This window comes from Pantherophis guttatus, chromosome 9 (genome assembly GCF_059756535.1).
Source record: "Pantherophis guttatus breed Tessera chromosome 9, ASM5975653v1, whole genome shotgun sequence".
Taxonomy (NCBI): Eukaryota; Metazoa; Chordata; class Lepidosauria; order Squamata; family Colubridae; genus Pantherophis; species Pantherophis guttatus.
In genome coordinates, this window is record NC_142071.1 from 9,084,595 (window position 1) to 9,109,834 (window position 25,240).

At 41.4% G+C, this 25,240-nt stretch overlaps 1 protein-coding gene across 3 annotated transcripts in view; it reads left to right on the top strand.

The window, feature by feature from the left end:
• The window catches only part of DPYSL2 (dihydropyrimidinase like 2), a 92,091-nt gene that overhangs the window by 23,767 nt on the left and 43,084 nt on the right, over positions 1 to 25,240 (top strand). The window contains exons 1-3 of one of the 3 annotated variants that reach the window (XM_034436851.3): positions 5,898 to 6,480; positions 18,633 to 18,721; positions 19,580 to 19,764. In XM_034436851.3, coding sequence (XP_034292742.1) covers positions 6,442 to 6,480; positions 18,633 to 18,721; positions 19,580 to 19,764 — 313 coding nt within the window. In that variant the 5' untranslated portion in view covers positions 5,898 to 6,441. Of the gene's footprint in view, positions 1 to 5,897; positions 6,481 to 18,411; positions 18,547 to 18,632; positions 18,722 to 19,579; positions 19,765 to 25,240 lie in introns of those variants that run through there. The other 2 variants (XM_034436852.3, XM_034436850.3) reach the window with 2 other exon arrangements.

Sequence of the window (25,240 nt, forward strand, 5' to 3'; positions counted from 1 at the left end):
ATTTTATATATTCTTGCTGTCCTTTGTACTATGGTGTCTCAATTTCCCTCTTTTAGAGAGATTCAGTCTCCAAAAGATGCTTTGAAGAGCATGACAGTAAGTGCAGCATGTGTCTACAATGCTTGTAAGCAGTTGGATCTCTCCATGGGATAGTCAGTAGCTGCAGATGGTAGTTACAGGATTTTAAGATTTGTTTTTATTTGTTAATTTATATGCCATCCCTCTCATGGACTCTGGCTGGCTTACAATAGAGGTAGTCCTTGACTTGCGACAGTTCACTTTAAAGTTTCAGCAACACTGGAAAAAGTGACTCATGACCATTTTTCACACTTATGACCGTTGCAGCATCCCTATGGTCAAAATTCAGATGCTTTGCAACTGACACGTATTTATGATGACCAACAAAGCAAATGGGAAAGACTGTTAAGAATTACTTAACAGTCGTGACAACTGAAGCGGTTTACTTAACAACAGTGGCAAGAAAGGTCGCAAAATGGGGCAAAATTCACTTTACAGCTGACTTGCTAAGCAAGAGAAATTTTGCACTCAACTGTGGTCATAGGTCAAGGACTACCTGTAATTTAAAAACATAAAGGCATTAGAAGCATTACAATTAAAGAGCCCAGGAAAAGACAAAGTTGCTTTAAGAAAGTGCTGACGATGCATTGTTTGGATTCTGTAGGAAGTCCATAGGGTGGGTGTCGGCAACCTGCAGCTCTGGAGCTGCATGCTCCAGGGAGCCCTGCTGTGGCTCCCTGTCGGCTGAACCCACCCCTGGCTGGCCCCACCCCTTGCCCTTCCCTTCCCGTCACACCTCGCCTGGCCTGAGAGAGATATATGTGAGAGAGAGAGAGAGAGAGAGGTAGATAGATAGATAGATATGAGACACAAAGAGAGAGACACACAGAGAGAGATACCGGTTTCCCGCAGAAAACACTGGGAGCCACAAAACTTGGGCAGGCATGGCTAGGGGTGTGTCATGTGACTGGATGGGAGTGAGTCATGTCAAGTTGGCCACGCCCACCCAGGTTTTGTGGCTCCCGGTCTTTTCTTTTCTGTGGGAAACGGGTCCAAATGGCTCTTTTGAGTGTTTCAAGGTTGCAGACTCCTGCCATAGGGTGTGGTCAAAAAGTCAAGAGTGGTCACGGGTGATAAAGACTCTACCTGGATTTTACGTGCATTCCAGCGGTGCCCAAGCACCTTTTGGAAGCTGAAACCAAAACACCGCACTCTCTTGTGAACAGGAACCTTTAATAGCAAAGGTGCAAAAGCTAAGATGTCTTGAAAGACGTTGGATTACCTTGGGACAGGCCAACTGGCATGAACTGACGCCCATCTGTAACTTAATGTGGTCTTAATCAAGTTGCATCTTCTAAAATGGAAACATTAAATGGGCAAACTCAATCCAGGGAGCATCAGAATTGGAGATCTGCTTAATATCTAGAACGAAGTGTGACATTTGCTCAGTTCTGGCCCTTAAGAGAGTATGGCTTTGATCTTGGGCTTTAATTTCCAGTAGCACTGGGATCAGAGCTTCCTCAAATCCAGGGGCAGCTTCAATGCTTGTACAGCCCTAATATAAACGTTGCTTTGGTTAAAAGGTCCTTCTAGTTGCATTTCAAAAGAAGGATAGAGGCTAGAACCATTTGGTTAATAAATACAGGTAACAGGATCATTCTCCATGGATTTAATAATTTTCTGCATTTGATGGCCTTCAAAATTACAATTTGGTGCTAAGTTTTAGACTGGTTTGGAGAATCATAAAGAGCTTCAGGCCTTGGAAGGTGGGAAAGAACAATTTGACAAGTTTGGATGAAACTCCAGGTAGTAATAGCATGAATAACAGAGTTGGAAGGGACCTTGGAGGTCTTCTAGTCCAACCCCCAGCTCAAGGAGGAGACCATTCAAGACAAATGGCTGCCCAGTCTCCTCTTAAAAGCCTCCAGTGATGGAGCACCCACAACTTCTGAAGGCAAGCAGTTCCACTGATCAATTTTTCTCACTGTTACGAAATTTCTCCTTAGTTCTAGGTTGCTTGTCTCCTTCATTAGTTTCCATCCGTTGTTTCTTGTCTTGCCTTCTGGTGCAATCAATCAATCAATCATCAATCAATCAATCAAGGGTGCAGCAGATAACTTGAAAACATGGCAGGAAGACCCCAAAATTTCATTTCAGATTTTCATGGGTTATCTAGATCAGCTCCAGAGTTTCCAAATATTGTCTGATAATTTAACATTTCCTGATACCCAAGAGGAAATGGATTTAGGGATCTCTATTATTCTTGGCCACTTGCCTTGGGGATGGGTGCTGGGAAAGAGATCTTGGAACAAAACACAAAAATGCAGAGAAAAAGATCTCTCTGCATTATTCCTTGCAGATGTTTTTTTTTTCTTACCTGCATTTCAATGCTGACCAGTAAAGCACCTAAGACTTTATTAACCATCTAATTATTTTAAAACAATTGGTAAGCTAGTAACTTTTGTTTGGGTTTATTTGCATGATTCCTTATAGGCAGTCCTTAACTTCTAACCATTTGTTTAGTGAACTTTTTAAGTTATAAAGGGCACCGAAAAGAGGGACTTACAACCTTGTACTTATGACTGTTGTAGCATCCCACTGTCACTTGATCAAAATCTGAGCACTTGGCAGCCTACATTTATTTATGATGGTTGTAGCATCCCAGGGTGTGCTGCGATCATCATTTGTGACCTTCCCTGCTAGCTTCTGACAAGCGAAGTCAAATGAAAAACCCAGGATTCACTTTTAATGACTGTGTGACTCACTGAACAACTGCAGTGACTCGCTTAACCCTGGCAAAATTGCGTGCGGCTCACTTAACGACCGTCTTGCTCAGCAGTGGGAATTCTGCTTCCAATTGTAAGTGAAAGACTATTTGTAAAGTATGGATTAATTCCTAATTCCTGTGTTCTTTGCCACCTCTAGTTTCCTTTCCCTAAAGACTGTCAATTCTTTTGTGTTGTACCTTATACTGTATACAACACCGACTCGATTGTTTCCTTAAAAAAGAGCCCTGGTAGCGCAGCAGACTAAAGCACTGTTATTAACATCAGCTGCCTGCAATTACTGCAAGTTCAAATCTCACCAGGCTCAAGGTTGACTCAGCCTTCCATCCATTCTAAGGTAGGTGAAATGAGGACCCAGATTGTGGGGGCAATAAGCTGACTTTGTATAAATATACAAAAGGATGAAGGCTATTGCTTAACGCATTGTAAACCGCCCTGTGTCTCCGGAGAAGGGCAGCATATAAATCAAATAAAAATAAAAAATAAAAAATAAACCTGTTCATTCACAGGTGCAAAACGCTTCAGCTCCTCCAAACCTGCACGTGTGAACCAGCTGTTTTCAAATCCACCAGATTTCATCTCTTTTGAGATGAGCCTCCTCTTTCCTGGGTTTTATTCTTTTTTATTCTGCTTCAGAGGGCAGAAATCTTACATTCGCGGGTCCTCCTTCTGCCTAGCTTTACCCTAACCCATAATTTCGTTTCTATTTCAGCAGAGAGAAAGTCAAAACTATAATATATATATATATATATATATATATATATATATATATATATATATATATATACACATACATACATACATACGTGTGTGTGTATGTATGTGTGTGTATGTGTATATATATATATATTATATATATGTCTTTTTCTTTTTCGTAGGCTTTTATGTGCATATTCTTTCTAGCCAGGTTTTACCTACGTAAACTAAGTTGTTCTACAGCCCTGGTTCTGTGAAATCTCATTCACAAGTTTCTGGGCCTTTTTTCTGCTGACAAACTGCAACTCTGTGTTGCTCTCTGGGAGAGCAAAAAATTAAAATCTCGGGTGTTTTCCAGCGTCATGTTAAATAAGTTAGTTAAAATGTTTAAAATGCTGGTTAAAATCCTAACTTAAAATCTTCCAAAATCCTTACAGAGCACTCTGCAAGGTCCTTTAAAACCTTAGCTAAAATCCTACCAGTACCTTAAACGTATTTTTCTTTCTAGCTTAGATTTTAGCTAAGGTTTTAAAAGACCTTGCAGAGGTACTCTGTAAGAATTTTGGAAGATTTTAAGCTAGGATTTTAACCAGCATTTTAAACATTTTAACTAACTTATTTAACATGACGAGGGAAAACACCCGAGATTTTAATTTCTTGCATATATATATATTCCTAAAAATGCGAGTTCCAGGTATAGCTGTAGAAGAAGCGATAGACATCATGATCTCCGGAATGTTTAAAAGTTTAAAAATTACATATGTGTGTGTGTGTGTGTATGTATGTATGTATATATATATATATATATATATATATATGTATATATATGTAGGTCTTTGGTTATTCGGGTTTTCTCCCGCGTAAAATTGGAGGTTTCTTGGCGACGTTTCGACGAAGTCTCATTCGTCATCTTCAGGCTGGTGTTCTCGGCTTCGTGCTTCCAGGAGCAATGCAAATATATGTATATATATGTATATATATGTATATATATGTATATGTATGTATGTGATATATGTATATATATGTGTATGTATGTATATATATATATATGTATATATATGTATATGTATGTATGTGATATATGTATATATATGTATATGTATGTGTGTGTATATATATATATGTATGTATGCATATATATGTATATATATGTATATGTATGTATGTGATATATGTATATATATGTGTATGTATGTATATATATATATATGTATATATATGTATATGTATGTATGTGATATATGTATATATATGTATATATATGTGTGTGTATATATATGTAAGTTTTCACGGGTATGTATGTGTGTATAGTTAATATTTCGGGTTTCTTCCCGTGTAATTGTAATTTGTAATTGTAATTGTATACACACACACACACACACACACACATATTTATTTTAAAAAAGCTGCACGGGAGGAAGAGGAGTGGGCTTAACAAAAAGGGACCAGACATGCCAGGGACAGACAAATAAAGGAGGGGAGGGGGCGCGACAATCCGGGTCTGTTAGAGCCTTTTTATTCTCCTGCTGCAAAAAAAACCCTCCCCACAATACCTTTGCCCGAAACGCCTCTCGCCTCTTTCGGAAGGGATTGGGGAGGGGGGGGGAGGGCGCGTGCCCAGCCAAGGCCAGGAAGACCCAGCCGCCCCCTCCCTCCCTGCTTTTCTCCCCCCTCCCTCCTTTTTTTTTTTTTTTTCTTCTTCTCCTGTCTGGCTGGCAAGGAACAGGGCGTGGGCAGCCGCCGCGCTCTTCTCCCTCCTCTGCGAAATTGCTCTGGCAGGCTCCCCCGATGCAACGCCCCGCGGCTTGCACGGGGCAGACCGCGGCGGCTGCAAGGCCGGGATTTATTTTATTTTATTTTATTTTATTGAATTTCGATACCGCCCTACTCCCGAAGGACTCAGGGCGGTGCACAGCCATAAGATAAAACACAGAGATGTACACAATTTAAAATCGAATTAAATGAATTAAATAAATGTGGCTGAATTAATTGGCTGGATGCCCATGCAAAGGGGGGGGGGTTAAAAAAAAATGCAGGCATCACACCAAGCAGCCCCCACCCCACCCCGCAAACCCCCCCTCCCTCTCCCTCCCTCCCTCGGGTGGCTTTCAATGCAGCCGTGCAAACAGCGCCGCTCCAGCCCTCCAACCAACTCCCCCCCCTTCCCCCCCCCCGCTTGACCCTGCAGCGGCTCCCCGCCTCCCTCCCTCCCTCCCTCCATCCCCATCCCCGGGTCCGTCTCTCTTTCTCTCCTCCTGCGCGCTACCGCCCCCTTTCCCCCCCCCCCACAGTCTTGCAGCCTCGCCTCGCCACTGGCTGCTTCATTGCGCCACTTTACATGTTCCCGCTCGGCGCGTTTCCCATTGGGCGGTCCGCGGGCTTCATTTGCATACCGCCGACGGGCTGAGCCAATCGGCTGCGGGAGCGGGTCCCGGAGCTCGCCGTGGACCAGAGTCCAGGGCGTGGCGGGGCGCGCAGGCGCGGCAGGACCTTCCTTGTGCGGAGGCTTGTGTCTTGTCGGGGTCTCTTTGGCGCTGCTTCCCTCCTCCTCCTCCGCCAGGTTCGAGGCTGGGTAGGGCTCGGCGCGGCCAGAGGGAAGGCGAGGCGACCGCCGCTTTCTCTTCCTCTTGCGGGGTTCGTTGAGTTGCTTTTGCAAGCTTTGCAACGGCCTTTGGGGGCTTTTGTGCAGGCAGCCCTCCTCCTCCTCCTCTTCCTCCTCCTCCTCTTCCTCCTCCTCTGCAGCTCCAAGGCGTGCAAAAGCAGGGAGGGCTGTCTTGCTGCAACCCCCCCCCCCCGCCTTGGAAACCCGCGACCGTGGCTTTTTAAACTCGCGGGGAAGGAAGCGAGGGAAGCCTCCCCCATCCCCACCCGAGGACTCCAGCCTTTGCGTGGGAGAGAGTTTGCTTTCCACCCCCCCCCCCACGGGGAAAAGAAGGTCGCGATGTCTTACCAAGGGAAGAAAAACATTCCACGCATCACGGTGAGTGAGTGAGTGAAGGGAGCGGGCGGAGAAGCCGGTGCGGCAGGGGAGGGGAGGTGGGTCAAGCCCTTTGTGTTGTAACATCTGCAGGCAGGGAAAGAAAGGGGGAAGGAAAAAAGAAAAAAAGAAAAGCAGCAGAGAGCAAGCTTGCAAAGGCTCTTCCAGCCCTCCGGGAAAAAAAAAAGGAAAAAAAAAAAAGAAGCGCGCCAAACCTGATTTTGGGGATGCACCGCCGGTGAAAATAAAAGTTTTTTTAAAAAAATAAAATAAAATAAATCCTGGTAGTGGGACTAGATCGGGATGGAAACAATGGTTGCCTCCAGGTTGCATGGTGGTGCAGCGGGGAAGCCTCCCTGCCTTCTTCCCTTGCTTTCCTCGCCTCCCCCCCTTCTTCTTCTTCTTCTTCTTCTTCTTCTTCTTCTTCTTCTTCTTCTTCTTCTTCTTCTTCTTCTTCTTCTTCTTCTTCTTCTTCTTCTTCTTCTTCTTCTTCTTCTTCTTCTTCTTCTTTTTCTTCTTCTTTTTCTTCTTCTTCTCCTCCTCCTCCTCCTCCTCCTCCTCCTCCTTCTCCTCCTCCTCCTCCTCCTCCTCCTTCTCCTTCTTCTTCTCCTTCTTCTCCTCCTCCTCCTCCTCCTCCTCCTTCTCTTCTCCTTCTCCTTCTCCTTCTCCTTCTCCTTCTCCTTCTCCTTCTCCTTCTCCTTCTCCTTCTCCTTCTCCTTCTCCTCCTTCTCCTTCTCCTCCTCCTCCTTCTCCTTCTCCTTCTCCTTCTCCCGGACCCTTAAAGGTGCTTCTCTCCTTCGGCCACCGCATCTCCGCCAATGGCTGTTGCATTTCACAGTCCAGCTTGGAAGAAAAAGGCGAAGGAGGCTTGTCCTATGACTGCACCGTTAGCTTTCATATAAGCCTGGCCAGAGCTTCTCTTAAAAGGGGTGGGGGGGGGGGAGAAAAAACCAACCCCCCTCTCATTCTGGATCTGATTCTTCTTGCAAAGGCCATCACAGCTTTGTCCTTTTCGTTTTTTTGCAAACCCATCTTCTCTAAGAAGGCGATATTCGGTGTGTGTGTGTAATTGGGGGGGGGGGGTGGATCTCCTACAGCCAGGGTGGGGAATTGGGGGCTGTGGTGCATGCAAAGCCGGCTGCAACATCTAATGGGTATAATCTGCTTTAACGCAGCTCCATTCACTGCTCCCCCCCCTTAGGTTAGGGACTAGAAGATGGGGGGGGGAGTGGTGTGCAGGTTCCTCTCCGGTCCCCACCCACCTCCTCCTAGCTTTCTTTTTTTTGTCCCCCTCCCTTTTTACTCATACAAAGGAGGCAATGCAATGCAAGCGAAGGATGAGAAGTCTGGACCCCCCATCCTCCCAGTCATGGCGCTTGGGCGAATGAAATGGTGGGTGGGTGGGTGGGTGGGGGGAACTGGCTGCATCCTTGCCCTCCTTCCTTCCCCAGCAATGAAACACTCATGGGGAAGGTGCCTCTCTCCCCATCTGGCCGCCTTTCTTTCTCTCTCTCCCCATCCAGCCCTTTTAATGAGGCAAATAGGATGCTTTCCTCTCTGCAGGCAATCCGAAAGTGGGAGAGGAAATGGAACAGTTACATAAAAGTCGGATGATGGGAAGGGATGGGCTTGTCGAGAGAGCAGAGCGTGTGCCCTGTGCAGTTGGATGGGAGCTTGCATCAGCGATGCTGGCTGGGTGTTAACAGGGGGATTGATTTCTTTATCATTAGCACTAATCTGATGTTCCTTAAATAGGAAGAGGCTTCCTTTTTTATTTGGCAGCCAAGTATCTTGGGGGCCCTTCCTTTCAAAGCAGCTTTATGTCAAGCTTCAAAGCTGAATCTTGATATGGAAGAGCTCTCTTCTCTTCTCTTCTCTTCTCTTCTCTTCTCTTCTCTTCTCTTCTCTTCTCTGGCTGAAGTCACACAAGGGCTTTATGTGTTTTAGGAAACGGAGATCGGTTTGTCACTGCATTTATATGATCGCGGAGTATTCAGATCTGAGGTTTCTAATCTACCTACCAAAGATAGGTCTGATGGTGGTACCAGGCTCCTGAGGATAACACAAGGCTTCGGAGATAATGCCCAATTTCCATTTTGTTAAGGCGACGAAAATCTGACAATGCAGGATTGATAGTAATACTCAAAAGGAAAAGGGGAAATCCTTCGATTGGTTTCCTATTAGCAGGGAAGCCTATTTTAGCTCTGCAGGGTTAATGGTGTTACAACAATGGAAAAAGGGTTGAGCACGTGATTTTGCACAGAGGCTGTTTTCCCTGGAAGCAAATGCTTTTTATCCAACAATTAACAAACAAAGCCTGGATAGTAGCTGGAATTAATTTTGTTTACTCTGCAGCACCAGAGTTTATCTGCAGCACTGATGTGCAACACAGAATGAAGCTTACTGGGTTGTTGTTAGCATGTCTTTATATATATTTTCTGAACTTCATATTTTCTGGACTTTTATTTGTCTGAGTCACACTTGGCCTTTCTCTCTTCCTCCCTTCCCAATCCAAAATTGTAGCCTTTCTGGTTAAGGACACTTGATTTAAGTGTGGCTAAAGTTGAAAGTTGTGAGTCTTGGGCTGAAGACAATATCTAATTGGTCTCCTTGAAACATGTCAAATTTCAGAAACCAAACACCCTTAAGAGATGAATCCGTTGGTATCGATTAGCAGACAATGTGTGTATGTGTCAGAATGCAGAAATATCTTACTGAAATACGTTTAGAGTTGTTGTAGGAGAACCTTGATGTCAAATATCATTGTTTTAATTTGAAGAGACGGGAGACAAATAGAATGGGCTTCAATTGAAGTTGTGTAGAGTTTTAAAGAGTGAAAGCTCTTCTAGATGGTTCTTCCAATAGATGCCTTTGGCTTAAATTTGCTGCATTGTCCAGAGTTCATTATTGAACAGTGATTGGTTTAGTGACAGTGTCCCAAAAGTGCTTTTTCCAGCGGCAACTGGACTCTTTCAAGAAGCAAAAGACGTTTTGCTTCTTATCGCAGCTCTGACTGGATGGTGGGGAATGGAATCCAGTCAGAGCTGAAGAAGCTTCTTGGATCAGAAGTGAAATGTCTTTAAAGAAAAAACAGAAAGTTCAATTGCTTCTTGAAAAAGCACCTTTGGGAAAAGCATGATGGATGACTGAGAATCTCCATAAACATTTAGTGACAGTGCATTGAATACTAGATTTACCTAATTACACAAAGCTGTAAACTATGCTTTACGAGCCAAAATATCTGGGAACCCCACAACACACTAACTTAAAGCTAAACTATCATATGTGAACCTGGTGTATGAATATAAGTCACTCACTTTGGGTTAAAAGAGAATCTGCTTCAGGTTAAATCGCTTCAGGATGAAATCCATGGAATTCAACTGCAGAACAATTGAGTAGACAATCATAATCTGCATAATAAGAATATCAGAACTCAGATCTGAAGTATCACCCTGTCACTGCACAGCTCACTTTAATTTGGAGAAAAAGTTACTGTTGTATGATTGAGAGCAACTTGTAGTTTATACTAGTGGGCTCAGAAGAGAGACGTGGGGCTAAATCTTCTGAATCTTGATCACTGACTTCTTGGGTTCACCCATAGAACCTCAGAGATCTGCTTTTTATGCTACGTTTCCGATTGTTCATGCATTTCTGGAAATCAGGTTAAGGAAGTTGTCATCAAACACTCATACGATCCACATATGGTCTGACGGTCATACAATCCACAAATGATGTTACCAAGTCATCACTAGGAGACCTAATTGTTTATTTTGGAATGTAACTTGGTGGCCCTCCTTCTGCAGGACCTCAAGAAGAATGGAAACTTCCCAATATAATTATACTATAAATATTTATGCATTTTTTTTTTGCTCCAAAGCAAGGTAGCCAACAGTTTTTTTAAAAAAACCTTAAAATGTAAAAAACCCAACCAATTAAAATCACAATCTTAAATCACAATCACAAAAAAATATTAATTGAACTGAAAAGGCCTGGCTAAAGATGATCTTCTTTCTAGAAGTTGAAAAAGCTGCATTTCATCACTTGGGAGCAGCACGAGAGAAGGCTTTCTCCCATGGGCCTGGTAAGCAGATCTTAGAAAAGGAGGACTTCTTTAATAGTATCTCCCCTTCCTGGAAAAGGAAACAAGGGTCCTTCAGATATTTGGGACCTAGTGTAGCATTTCTAAGCAATTTCGAGTGCTGTGCTTTCTCTTTTTTCTGGAAATGTGGTTTGCAGTGGGAAGCTAGCATGCTTGGAGTGCCTGGATTGGCCATGTGGATTTCAATGTCCAGCTCATTGTGACACCATCCAAAAAATAGTTCAGCAAGAGTCACCCTTGGAAAGGAGAGAAGGCTAGACCAGGCAAGAGTGCCTAGATTCTGGCTGGGTCATTATGGGTGGTGCTGAGGACCAGCTTGAGATTGCTGGGGGCGGGGGGAGGGGTAGTGTAGGAAGAACTGTCAAGTGACAATCCCGAGTCCCATGGAATCCAGAGCTAGCAACTTGTCAAGGTCATCTAGATAGAATGGGTGTGGACCTTAATTTATTTATGTCCCTCCTTGGGAGTTCTTGCCCCAGTTTGAGAATTCTTCCTTGACATCTTCTAATGTCCCAACTTAACATTTCTGATCCATTTATTAACCTGCTCTAAATTGTGGACTAGAAGCTGCTAATCAGCCTAGGGATTGGATTTACTCAACAAATCACAACATGTTATTACTATAGAGATAATCTATATTTTGTCTGTACAAGAGAAAGGTCATCTAAAGGAACCCTCTTTTAGATTTGACATGGGTTCCACATAAGGCCATAAGAAAGCTCTTGCATTTCTTCAGGCTTGTTGTAGTCTAGTGTAGACTTTCCTCCTAATTACTCATAAGATGGGGAGCTATCAGGTCAGTCACCGGTGATTGAAATAAGTAAAATAATTTTTAAAAAAATGCTATCCAGGCTTTACTTTACAATATGATTTCCAGCAATAGGAAGACTTTTAGATATGATAATTTACAGTAATCAACCCTTGCAGGGAAGTGAGGACAGGATATAATTTATCAAATATAAGAACAAGAATAATCTTCTTCTACAAGTCATCGGCACTGAATTCTCACAACAATCTTTTTTTGCTGATGCCCTCGCTTTTGCTTTCGGTTTTTGATCCAGATGTTGATGGAACTCTCTTCCACTAGGTGTCCAAGCCCTTAAACGTTATTAGCTATTGACAATACTTTTATGAACAAAATGTAAGTTATATATGATACATTAATTACATTATCAGGGGACTTTTTTTTTTAAACCAATAATGCTAAAACGTTTGCATGGTTTTCATTTTTTCCTAAAATTTCTTGAGGAGGAGGAAATATATATATATATATATTCTCCTGTCACATCATAGTTTCTGAAGGTATTACATCTCTAATCATATTAATAAACATAAACAAGAAAAGCAGGAAGGTATTTCCTAAAGTTTTTCAGATAGAAGGTTGAAAGTCATTTGTCAGCTGCTCTTGTAAATCTTGAAGGTGGAGGGTTGGATTAGAGCAGGGGGTCTCCAACCTTGGCAACTTTAAGACTTCAACTCCCAAAGCTTTGCTGGCTGAGGAACTCTGGGAGTTGAAGTCCACCAGTCTTAAAGTTGCCAAGGTTGGAGACCTCTGGATTAGAGGACCCGTGACATCCCTTCCACCATGTTTTAAAAACTGTAGTTAATGATGTAATTCAACTCATGTATGAATTCATTTTCTTAACAATAGTAACTTTTTCTGTGTCTCGGGCAAAGAAGGAAACCGAAAAGCGTTTTCTGACAGGATCTCTGAAGCGTCTTCTTTCAGGAGTTATGTATGTGGGTTTTTGTGTGTCAGAGAATATATAGCTGGCCAACTAAATAGATCTTTTCTTGGGATTCAAATGAGAGGCTGCAACGTACAATAAAGAGCTCGGACAGCCTCTGGTTCCTTAATCACTATTGGTGAGACTGAGAGAGGTCAAAAGAACTTTTGTACATATCTTAACTAGGCGCGAGTGAATCTGTCTTGCTTAATTTAATCTAGTATCAGTATTAGACAGCCTTGTCAGGTTGTAATATATATTTATACGAAAATCTGAATTCATATTAATGCATATTTTTGCATGTGCTGTTTTCCTCAAGCATACCATTTTTCTGTATGTTCTTTGGTGACATCAACTGCATCACAAAATTTGGAAAAATGCATATGGAGACATTTGACTGTAGTCTGGTTGAAGAAGGTATTTTGTTTTCTGACTGAAAGCTGAATCTCAGCTTGCGTAAAGCTGGTCAGTGGCTGGAAGTAAACAGCAGATGGAGATGAATCTCTCCTATGTGTTTTGCAAGGTGTGAGAAAGCAGAGATGAATTCAACCTGTTCTAAGACACAAAAGGTAGTAAGTAATTAGTAAGGTAGTAAGGAATTAGCATGCAACAGTTGTATTTGTATATCCACAATCAAAGTTTTGTGCCAGAGCTGCTAGTAAATAAGAATTTGATGTGCATTTTATGTGCATCAAACTCTCCTGAATCAGTTGAAGAGATGGACAACCATGTTCTACCATTTGCCATTTGCTCAGTAGATTTGTGTCAATGCAGAGAAGATGCCTTCAGGCGTTAACCAGCTTGCAACATGGATCCAGTTGGAAATCAATCACTAAGGGAAGGTCTTAAGGACAGTTACCGTGGTCTTCCTTTAGAAAGGACTTTGATCTTCAGCTTTGGGTTTGGGACAGACCTATGCTCTGAAGATTAGCATCAGATTCTGCTTGCTTAGATCACCATTTGACTGAATAGGTTGACAGATCTTAAGAGATATCTTAAGTAGGAGATACCTCTCCTTTGAAGTAGTAGCCATAATCCCAGTTCCTTTTTAAAATACAGGTAGGGTTGAGGGAATTTATATTAATTTCCCTTCTTGCTCTTGGCTTTTTTATAGTTCAGTGTTTGTGGATTGCATTTTATATTTTTGTAACATGCCTGTAGACAATGTTGTTCTGCAGAGCAGCCAAAAAAAATAAACCAAAAACCACAGACAAAGCTTTTATTGAATCCAGGATGAAAAGCACGACATGTAGCTGTTTGCTCGTCTTTGAAAGATTTAGTTCTTCCGTGCCCAATACAGGTGTGACAGTGCACTGATTGCATACTTTTGTACTTGAACATATTGAGTTGTCTTTGGCTAGAATTAACCCATAATATTTAACATTTACTTTCCAGTATCCAAATTATGAGGCAGATGTTACCTTTCTTGAGAATACCTGTAGCTTCCAGAGTTTCAACTGTAATATCTTTATGAAAATCATATGCTTTACACCAGTGGTCCCCAACCTTTGCAGTTTGGTGACAGGGTGGATTTGATTTAAATCGAGTTGATTTAAATCATGATTTAAATCATGATTTAAATCACTAGTAAAAAGGCTTGATTTAAATCAACTCGATTTAAATCATAATTTTTAAAGAGCAACTGTCATCTCTGCTACTCCTTTGACCCGCTGTTGACTTACCGATAGTCCCAGTGTTGCAGAATATACAGCCTCATGCTACATAACTAAGCTCCATTTCATGCTGAATAAACTAAATTATTTATGTATATTAAATAGAAAACTATCTTACGATAGATTTTTACCCCAAAAGTTTTTTATTAAAATAAATTCGATAAAAATCAAAAAAATCCGATTTAAATCAAAAAAATCTGATTTAAATCAAAAAAATCCGATTTAAATCAAAAAAATCTGTTTTTTTTATTTTTTTTAAAAAAAATCATTGATTTTTATCCACCCTGATTTACATCATTTGCATAATATCATTACACAAAAGTTGCAAATTGTTACGAATAATGTAATTTATAATATAGTCGGACATTTGCAATTTAATGGACTAACAGGAGCAAGAGATAGTTGGTCTATTAAATTAACGTTTTGCTTCTATTCTGTTACAGTTTAAAGAAGAAATAAACCTGTTAAAATCCTTTGGGTTTTCCTTTATCTTTTTTTAAGTAGGGTGTTTATCTTTAACATTCCAAGTAAGGAACAAAAGAACAGCTGGGCTCTCTCTTCTTCTAGAACCAAACAAATTAGGGTGATGAGTTTATATAAATGCAGATTTATATCTGAGGATTTTTTTTAAAAAAAAACATTCCCTTTCAAATGGAAGTAAAATAAATAAGGTTGGCTTTTGTTTTCCAAAAGGGGAATAATGTTTGGAATTACAAGGGTTCTTAAAAGTTGGATGGAGAGCTGTGCTACTTGCTGGAGTGATAAAGGGCACGAGAAGGGTGGGTGAGTGGGTTTTTCTTTGTGCTCCCATCTTTCATTGGACAACCCACAATCCTTTCTCCAGCTGTTTGGATCTCCCAGGAAGCCTGATCTGAAAAAGCAGAAAAGGTGCATTACAGGTAATGCATAACAGAAAACATACAAGCCCAACCCTGCTATAGCAAGCAGTCATATTATCTATCTATCTATATATATCTATCATCTATCTATCTTAACTACCTATCAGTATCTGTCTATTCATCTATCCATCCATCCATCCTATCTACCAGTCTATCTATCTATCTATCTATCTATCTATCATCTATCTATCTTAACTCCCTATCAGTATCTGTCTATTCATCTATCTATCCATCCATCCATCCTATCTACCAGTCAGTCTGTCTGTTTGTCTGTCTGTCTGTCTGTCTGTCTGTCTGTCTGTCTATCTATCTATCTATCTATCTATCTATCTATCTATCTATATCTATCTATCTATCTATCTATCTATCTATCTATCTATCTATCTATCTATCTATCTATACTACCTACCAGTATCTATCTATCTATCTATCTATCTATCTATCTATCTATCTATCTATCTATCTATCTATCTATCTATCTATCTACCTACCTACCTACCTACCTACCTACCTACCTACCTACCTACCTACCTACTTACCTACCTATCTACCCATCCATCCGGTTATCTATCCATCCATCCATCCATCCATCCATCCATCCATCCATCCATCCATCCATTCTACCGGTTGTCTGTCTGTCTGTCTGTCTGTCTGTCTGTCTGTCTATCTATCCTACCTACATCTCTATCTATCTATCTATCTATCTATCTATCTATCTATCTATCTATCTATCTATCTATCTATCTATCATCTATCCTACTTACATCTATCTATCTATCTATCTATCTACCCATCCATCCATCCTACCGGTTACCTATCTATATATCCTACCTACCAGTATCTATCTATCTATCTATCTATCTATCTATCTATCTATCTATCTATCCTACCTACCAGTATCTATCTATCTGTCGGTCTGTCTGTCTGTCCGTCCATCCATCCATCCATCCATCCTAACTACCAGTGTGTCTGTCTGTCTGTCTGTCTGTCTGTCTGTCTGTCTGTCTGTCTCTCTCTCTCTCTCTCTCTCTATCTATCTATCTATCTATCTATCTATCTATCTATCTATCTATCTTAGAGAATTTATAAGCCACTTAGTGTTGATAAGTGGCTTACAGACAAAAACACAATGTTGAAAAAATAAAAATAATAAAAAACAATAATGATAAAATAAAACAATACCCCTCCCCCCCCCCCCCGTGACAACAAACACTAAAATCAGCCATTTAATGGGCTCCATCCCACTCTGGGTTCCCCAGGCCCATTGCGAAAACCAGGTCCTCAGGACCTTATGAAAGAGTGTCAGAGTGGGGGCCAGTCTAATTTCTGGAGGGATAGAAGGAGGGAGCACACTAAGGCTCTAGAAGGAGGGAGCCACTATGGAGAAGGCCATTCTTCTGTGTCCCGCCAGATATACCTCCTTAGGGACGGGACCAGCAATACTAGCTCTGTCTTAATAACAAGTGTATTCAAAAACGACACCAATATTCTAAAGCAAGGGTCTCCAACCTTGGCAACTTTAAGACTTGTGGACGTCAACTCCCATCAAAGCTGGCTGAGGAATTCTGGGAGTTGAAGTCCACATGTCTTAAAGTTGCCAAGGTTGGAGACCCCTGTTCTAAAACATCCTGAGAAGAACTTCCAAAACAAGTGTCTTTGCTAGGGAAGAAAACTTGTGGGAAGATGGGAAGGTAGATTGTGGCCACTACCCAAAATAAATTGCTCAAAGGCAACCAATTTATGGTCCCTTTAGAGCATTGATGCTGCTAAAGATGTGATTAGCCCATTTTCTTGATAAATTGCCAAGCAGTAGAAAGCCTTGACAGCATAATATCCGGATGTCACCAATAGACATTAACCAACCTTCTTTCTTGGTTTTTAGTGTGCAGAAAGTGCAAACAAGACAGGCAACAAATCCCATCTTCATATAATGCGGCTTACTAATTGCATTGACAGTGTCCCTGCAGAACATTGTCATCTGGAAGAAATGCAATTGTTTAGATTTGTTCCTTCTCCCCTGTCCAGTTTATCTAATGACCGTGAGCAGATTTGTTTTCTCTGGAACATGCAGTAGAGGGGCGAACCAATCAGTTTGATTCAAACCTTGCTAAAAATCCAGCTGGAAAAATCTGTTTGCCATGCCAACTTTCATGGAAACAAGTGTTTGGTCAGTTTCCTTGACAGCCCTTTAACTTGAAAGACTCAAGTGATGATTTTAACCTCTGCGGGTGATTTCAGGAAGAAAACTGGCAGCAAAATTAGCATTCCATAGGATTTGTTTATTTATTTAGCGTATAGCAAATACATCAGTGGTGGGTTGCTCCTGGTTTGCACCGGTTCGGGAGAACTGGTAGTGGTGGTGGGAGGCTCCGTCCACCCACCTGGAAGTCATCAAATACACTTTGCGGGAGCGAACCAGTAGCAAAGATAAAACCCACCACTGAAATACATGGACTTATAGTGGTTCAAATGTTAATGTCCAGTCCACCCAGCCATTCAAGGACAGAATGGTCTATGTTGAAAAAATCAGACATTGGGCCGGTGTAAACTCTTGATGGACATTCGTACACAATGTGGTGGATATTTTCTCGAGCACCACAGTCACACTGAGTAGAGACAAGACCCCACTTAAACAATGAGTCCTGGCAGACAACCATGTCGGGTATGAATCCTGTTCAAAGTTGACCAATGCTGGCGAGAAGATCAAAATGTGACACCTTTTGTGTAGGGCAAGAGTCGGCAATCTTAAACACTCGAAAGAGCCATTTGGACCTGTTTCCCACAGAAAAGAAAACACCGGGAGCCACAAAACCCTTCCTATACTTGACTATTTCCTGAGTGGCCACAAAACTAGCATATGTAGTTGAGTTAAACGTTCTGTTTTCTTCTGAAACTTTTCTTGGATTTATCCATGGTTGGCCAAAAAGCTCAATAAATTGCGTGCTGGTAGGTGTTGCACATTGGCGGTTGTGACACATATTTTGAGTGACGGGGAGCCGCAGCAGAGGAATGAAAGAGCCATGTGGTGCCAGAGCCGCGGGTTGCTGACTCCTCGTGTAGGGTCATCTACATAACTGCCTGTATCTGGCCGTTCGGCAGCCCATTTGGCTTTCCACTGTGTTTTGATTTCGTAGGAGAATGTTCATCTTCCTTTTTAAAACAGCACAGTTGCTTGGCCCTTGTGGGATTCTTGAAATATTTTTAGCCAGTGGATGCAGTTTAATAAAATAGGTCAACCAATTAATGTAGCTTCTTTTTTCTTGAAAGCACACTTAAGGGGTAGATTGCTGAAAGGCATTTATTTGTGATTCTGAGCTATTTTGCTTCAAAATAGCTGACTTGATTTACAGTATATGGAATGCCCTCTGAATAATTCAGAGATACTCGCTGTCTTCATGTGGATCTGTAACAGAGAAGGGGGTCAACCTATTCTCCAAAGCACCTGAAACCAGGACAAGAAGTAATGGATGGAAACTAATCAAGGAGAGAAGCAACCTAGAATTAAGGAGAAATTTCCTGACAGGGAGAATGATTAATCAGTGGAATGACTTGCCTCCAGAAGTTGTGGGTGCTCCAACATGAGCTTTTTAGGAAGAGAGTGGACAACCATTTGTCTGAAATGTTACAGGATTTTCTTCTTTGAGCAGGGTGTTGGACAAGAAGACTCCAAGGTCCTTCCAGTGCTATTATTCTGTTATTCTGCAAAATCCAACCATTTGTTCTAATTGATGTATTGTTTGATGTCTTTGTGTTTCAGAGTGATCGCCTTTTGATCAAAGGAGGCAAAATAGTAAACGATGACCAGTCCTTCTACGCAGACATTTATATGGAAGATGGGTTGATAAAGTGAGTAGCTGATGATTTTGCTTCTGTTATGGAATTAAATAAAAAAAAATGTCTTATCGTAGAAACCTGCTAGGCTCCACGGAAGCGTTGAGATAAAACTTAACTGATGCTTAGGGAAAGAAAAAGTGGAAAAAGCGATTTTGGGTTGGGTTCTTGAGATCATTAAATTGAGTGCAGTCTGCCACAAAGAAAACATGCCTTGAGTTGTAGTCCAGATATATAAGTATAGATTTAAGGTTGACCACAGAGATTGAGAACTTGGCAAGAATGGGAAGACTTTGGTGCTTCCCATTCTTGCCAACACACAGTTTAGATCCTGGCACTTCTGCCTATTGGGTGGAAATCATCTCTTGTGAAGACATGAATTATAAAGAGCAATTGCAGCATTTCTTGCCTGACTTCTGGGTTGTTACTGAACTGGTGCTGTAATTGGCTATAATTTAGGAGTGTAAAAAGTCCTTTTAAACTTTGCAGCCCCATCTCTCTTGGCTGTGTCCCAGTTTTGACTCAGTCTGAGCCTAACAGAGACGCGTTTTAGGAAGAGTCCTCAGAGCAAAAAGGCAGAGTTAAATTCTTTGGCTTCTCAGCAATCAGGAGAGCAGCGCAATTTGTGAGGATTACAGCTGCTTAAGTAATCAGCTGTTTTTCGGCAAACAGAGCAATTTTTGAGCAAGCAATTCTGCCGCTGCGGCAATCAGCTGCTTACCGGATAACGAGCCACCCCAACAATTCAGCTGGCTTCCTGTTTGATCGGTACAGCCGCTGCAACGACTCAGCTGTACGTTTTTTTAAAAAAATCTTGAACATGTGCTTCTCTCTGTGCTTATAATACTGATACCAGACTGCCTCTTATCTCAGACAAATAGGGGAGAACCTCATTGTGCCAGGAGGGGTAAAAACCATTGAGGCTCATGGACGAATGGTGATCCCTGGAGGAATTGATGTCCACTGCCGTTTCCAAATGCCTGACCAAGGAATGACCTCCGCTGATGACTTCTTCCAAGGAACAAGAGCAGCCCTGGCTGGAGGCACCACTATGATCAGTAAGATCTAATTTATCTAATTTAAATGTAATAGCCAGTTTGGTCTCGTGATTAAGGTACCAGGCTAAAAACTGGGAGACCATGAGTTTTAGTCCCATGAAAGCTGACTGGGTGATATTGGGCCAATCACCAGGAGACTGAGAATTCTAGTCCCGCCTTAGGCAGGAAAGCCAGCTGGTCGATTTAGGACTGTTACTCACTCTCACATTCCAACCCATCTTACAGGGTGGTTGTGGGAAAGAGGAGGGAGGTACGTTAAATATGTTTGCTGCCTTGAGTTATTTGTAAAATAATAAAGGCTGGAATTGAGCAAATCCTTGAATTGGAATTAAGATTATGTCTGAAATGGCACAACAGGTGGACCCAGATTGTTGGGGGCAGTACGCTAACTCTGTAAACCGCTTAGAGAGGGCTGTAAAGCACTGTGAAGTGGTATATATGTCTTAAATGCTATAGCTGTTTATATCTAAAAGGTGAAAAAGCAGAATTGCATCCATTTTCAGACCATATTAAGATCTGTTTTGGGGCTAGAAATTAATACTTTTCTTTTGAAAGCTACTAATTTTTATGGGCTTATTATGAGACTCGGGTTTACCAGAAGTTGTACATAAGCATCAAAGCATCTATTATTTTATTTTTTTAAAAAGTAAAATGCTCTTGAAATCTGACAAGATCATCTCTACATTTTGAGTTTTGCACATAAACAATGATATTTGAAAGAAGATTGTGCCCAAGTTCTTCTGAGATTTCATAGAGCAGGCTGCTAGGCAAAGCTAATACAGCATCATCAGGATTTTGGAAAGAGAGAATGGTCATTTGATTCTCCTTTTTCCCTGACATTAAATTTTTTGGTCTCTTGCACTCTGCTAGCAAGATACAATTAAGCAAATCGGGCCATCTCTATATTTTTGTTTCTATAGTTACTCCTGCGCTCCCTGCATTTCTTTTCCAGCGAATGTAATTTTATCTACTGCTTCAATATTGAGATTCTACTGAAAACTGTTCCCTCAATGAAAACATTAATGCACCCGGGATTGTAATTGCAATTTGGCAACTAGCCCTAGAGGAATTAGATGCTTATGTGTTCGTATTATGTCCAGATTTGTAAAATATATATTTATATCCATTACAGCTGACTGGGTTGCTAGGATGTATTACGTCTAGATTGCTGGCTACTGGTGTGTGGGCTGGAATGTCTTTTGTTGGTGGGAGGATGGAATAAACAAAGATTAGAGTTGTCCAGTCAAGCACTTAAGACTCTGCATTTTATTTGAAGGGATCTGAAATGGTTGCAGAGTTTTATAGGCCATGCTGAGTTCTAAAGATCTTAGCAAATTGGTTGCTAGCAAGTCCACTGCTGGATTGGGAGGAGCCCCAGTATAGAGTGGAGAAGATGTCAAAATGTGAATCTTGGCCTGGGAGAAATTGGGCGTCATTGTAGTTTGCATTGATTCAAAAAATGCAACATGGGGTTTGAGTTTCAAAGCACATGACTTTGAAAAATATTCTGCTGCTCATCATGGAGAGATTGGATTTAAACAAAAAAAAAATATTGGAGCTGGAAACATCTACACTTGTCTCAGGGGAGATGTTGATGAGTCCTTTACAATCCATGTTCCTTCCTCCTACACTTTTCTGCTGGATATATTTTTTTAAAATACTGGTCCAAGAAAAGAGAACGGAGGAAAATGTGAGTTGTCGCTCCATGTTAAAGTAGATCAAGGGTCTCCAACCTTGGCAACTTTAACACTTGTGGACTTCAACTCCCAGAATTTCCCAGCCATCATGACTTGCTGAGGAATTCTGGAACTTGAAGTCCACAAGTCTTAAAGTTGCCAAGTTTGGAGACCTTTGAAGTAGATGGATAATTATTGATGTACTGAAGCTGAATTCAAGTTTTGCCTTTATCTTGGCTTATTGCAGTTACATCAGTTGTACAGATCCATGATTAGCATCAAATATGTTTAGTTGTAAACCATACAAGAATCATAGCAAATGATGATCTATCAAATGGATATGCAAAACTGTCCAGAGGTATCCAGGATAGGGACTTGGGAGTCTAGTTTGAGCTTCTAAGTGGACACATTGCATTGTGAGGTCCTTGGTGCTCTCTGAGTTTCGTTGTTTCCTTGCAGATGTTTCATTACCAACTAGATAACATCATCAATGCTGACTCTGAAGACTCCACAGTCCAGCCCTGAACTACTAATATTTATTAATTCATTTATTTATTTATTCAATTTGTATGCCGCCCCTCTCCGAAGACTCAGGGCAGCTCACAATGCATTTAAAATCATTATAAAAAACATTTAAGAACTAAAAACATTAAAACATTAAAACTCATTCACACCATTCATGGCCAGATCTCACAAGATCGCAACAGCGAGATCAACGGCCCCAGGCCTGCCGGAAAAGCCAGGTCTTCACCGCTTTTCAGAAGGCCAATAGGGTGGGGATGGTCCGGACCTCAGGAGGTAACTGGTTCCAGAGAGCTGGGGCAGCCACAGAGAAGGCCCTCCCTCGCGGGCCCACCAGCCAGCATTGTTTAGCTGACGGGACCCGGAGGAGACCAAATCTGTGGGATCTTACTGGTCGTTGGGAGTTATGCGGTAGAAGGCGGTCTCGAAGATACCCTGGCCCTGAGCCATGTAGGGCTTCACTTCTGCTTGTAACACATTGTACTAAAATGGCCTGTGTGTCTGTTATCAGAGGCTGAAAACAGGTTCCATAGCAGCAGAGGCAACATATGAGCAATTTCACACATTGCAATGCCAATCATTTGTGGACCGGACCATATTTGAATGATTTTGTGCAGCAACCACACGATAGACTACGGTTTAAATAGCTGGATTTTTCCAGCTTGCTACTTCTTACAGTGGAGGCCTTGTTGCAAATTTATGTCACCACTATGAAATATTGGTTCGGTAGGTGAGATGGAAAATTAAGCGTGGGGGAGGGGGGGTGAGACTTAAGCAAGGTCTATATAGCACAGTAAACCAACATGCAATTCACATTGTTACTAAAGTGACAAGGATGTGTCAAGTTTCTATGAGTTGATGTTGATGAGAAGAGACTTTACTATTTTTATTTTGAATTGGACGAAGTTACTTGTCTCGTGCAACAAACTGTGGTTGAACAGTAGGGCCTACCATGGTTTGCAGACAGCCCTGGAATTGGCAGGGTAGAGCAAAGTTGAATGCTTGTAAAGTTCTATATTTTTACAAATATACATTGGATGGTTTACCCCGGGGCAACTTTAAGCCTGGCGGACTTCCAACTCCCAGCTGGCTGGCTAGGGAATTCTGGGAGTTGAAGTCCGCCAGGCTTAAAGTTGCCAAGGTTGGAGACCCCTGGTTTACACCATATTCCCTCCTTCTGCACTTTTCTGCTGGATATTTTTGTTAATGCTGGTTCAAGGAAAGAGAATGGAGAAAGTTTGAGTTGGATTTCTTACTAAAGTAGATCAGGAGGTCAGAAGAGTATCTGTACAAAGGGTTAATTTCTCCTCCAATAGCATCTTTGAAGATGAGACCATCTTCAAATGGCCAGAAGAGTATCTGTATAAATTAAACGTAAAGGTTCCCCTCGCACATATGTGCTAGTCGTTCCCAACTCTAAGGGGCGGTGCTCATCTCCGTTTCAAAGACGAAGAGCCAGTGCTGTCCGAAGACGTCTCTGGTCATGTGGCCGGCATGACTCAATGCCAAAGGCACACGGAATGCTGTTACCTTCCCACCAAAGGTGGTCCCTATTTTTCTACTTGCATTTTTTACGTGCTTTTGAACTGCTAGGTTGGCAGAAACTGGGACAAGTAACGGGAGCTCACCCCATTATGCAGCACCAGGGATTCGAACCGCTGAACTGCCGACCTTTCGATCGGCCAGCTCAGCGTCTTAGCCACTAAGCCACCATGTCCCTTCCTAGTATCTGTATATAAAGGGTTAATTTCCTTAGAGGACTTTTTCTCTAGGCTAAATAAATTTGGTTAAAGGTTTTACATCTGTCATTTGGGTCCTTGAAGCTAAGTAGGTGCTAAGCCTCCACGTATTTCATCTTGACTGTCCTAGCTTCCTCCTCCTTGTTGCTGATCCTTCTGTTGGAACTGTTGTTTCTCAGCCTTAACAGCTGGATTGGATTTTTGCACAAATATTATGCTTGTCTTCTCTCTTCCCCACTCCCCCCCCCACTTCAAGTTCTAGGGCTGGAGAGTAGGTTAGCCCATGTGTCTTTCTCATGGTACAAAAATCTCACATGTGGCATTCTGAGTCATGCATAACTTGTACAAAAAGCCGGGGGAAAAAACAAGAAAATAAGGGACACATCAGAGTAGAAGAGAAGGTTGCACCATATTATCAAAAGAAATTACATATCCATAAAATCAAAATTTAGGTTTGCAGTGAGCTTTCAGAAGCAAGCTTGGCTAGGTGCTAAAATTTAAAAGGCCATACCGTACTCAGTTTTTAATTCCAAACTCTTAACAGGGCCAAAAAGGTTGCTCAGCCAAGAACTGCTGTATTGAAATGACATTGTTGTCCATCTCTTCCCTGTCTCCCCAAAATAGAAACATCTGGATGGTTGACCTCACTATTTTTCTTCTCTTTCCTGCCTTCCACTGAGCAAAATCTGAAAAAAGGAGAAGGTTTTGACATCTTTTTCAAGCAAATTAACTACTTTTAAGCAAGGTGGATTTGATTTAAATCGAGTTGATTTAAATCACGATTTAAATCATGATTTAAATCACTAGTAAAAAGGCTTGATGTAAATCAACTCGATTTAAATCATAATTTTTAAAGAGCAACTGTCATCTCTGCTACTCCTTTGACCCACTGTTGACTCACCGATAGTCCCAGTGTTGCAGAATATACAGCCTCATGCTACATAACTAAGCTCCATTTCATGCTGAATAAACTAAATTATTTATGTATCTTAAATAGAAAACTATCTTACGATAGATTTTTACCCCAAAAGTTTTTTATTAAAATAAATTCGATAAAAATCAAAAAAATCCGATTTAAATAAAAAAAATCCAATTTAAATAAAAAAAATCTGAATTTTTTTTTGATTTTTTAAAAAAAATCATTGATTTTTATCCACCCTGCTTTTAAGGGCTTTCTGCAACAGTAGATTACTTACTTAGATACTAATTCTGTATAATACACCAGATTAGGCAAAATTCTTTGCCTGGGGAAAACAGAAAAATTAGAACGACCCTGCTTCAATACAGTATGTAGCATAGACCAGGGGTCTCCAGCCTTAGCAACTTTAAGACTTGTGGACTTCAATTCTCAGAGTTCCTCACCAAGCAAAGCAGTGTGGCATAGACAACAGGGGAATTTGCAATGGGATGTGGCATGGCATCACATGCTTCAAATCACTTTTCTTCCAGAACTTCAGGAAAGCAGTTTACAAGAAGAGAAGTGACCTGAAGGCCATTTGCAAAACTGTCAGATCATTTTATAGAGACATTTTTGCAGAG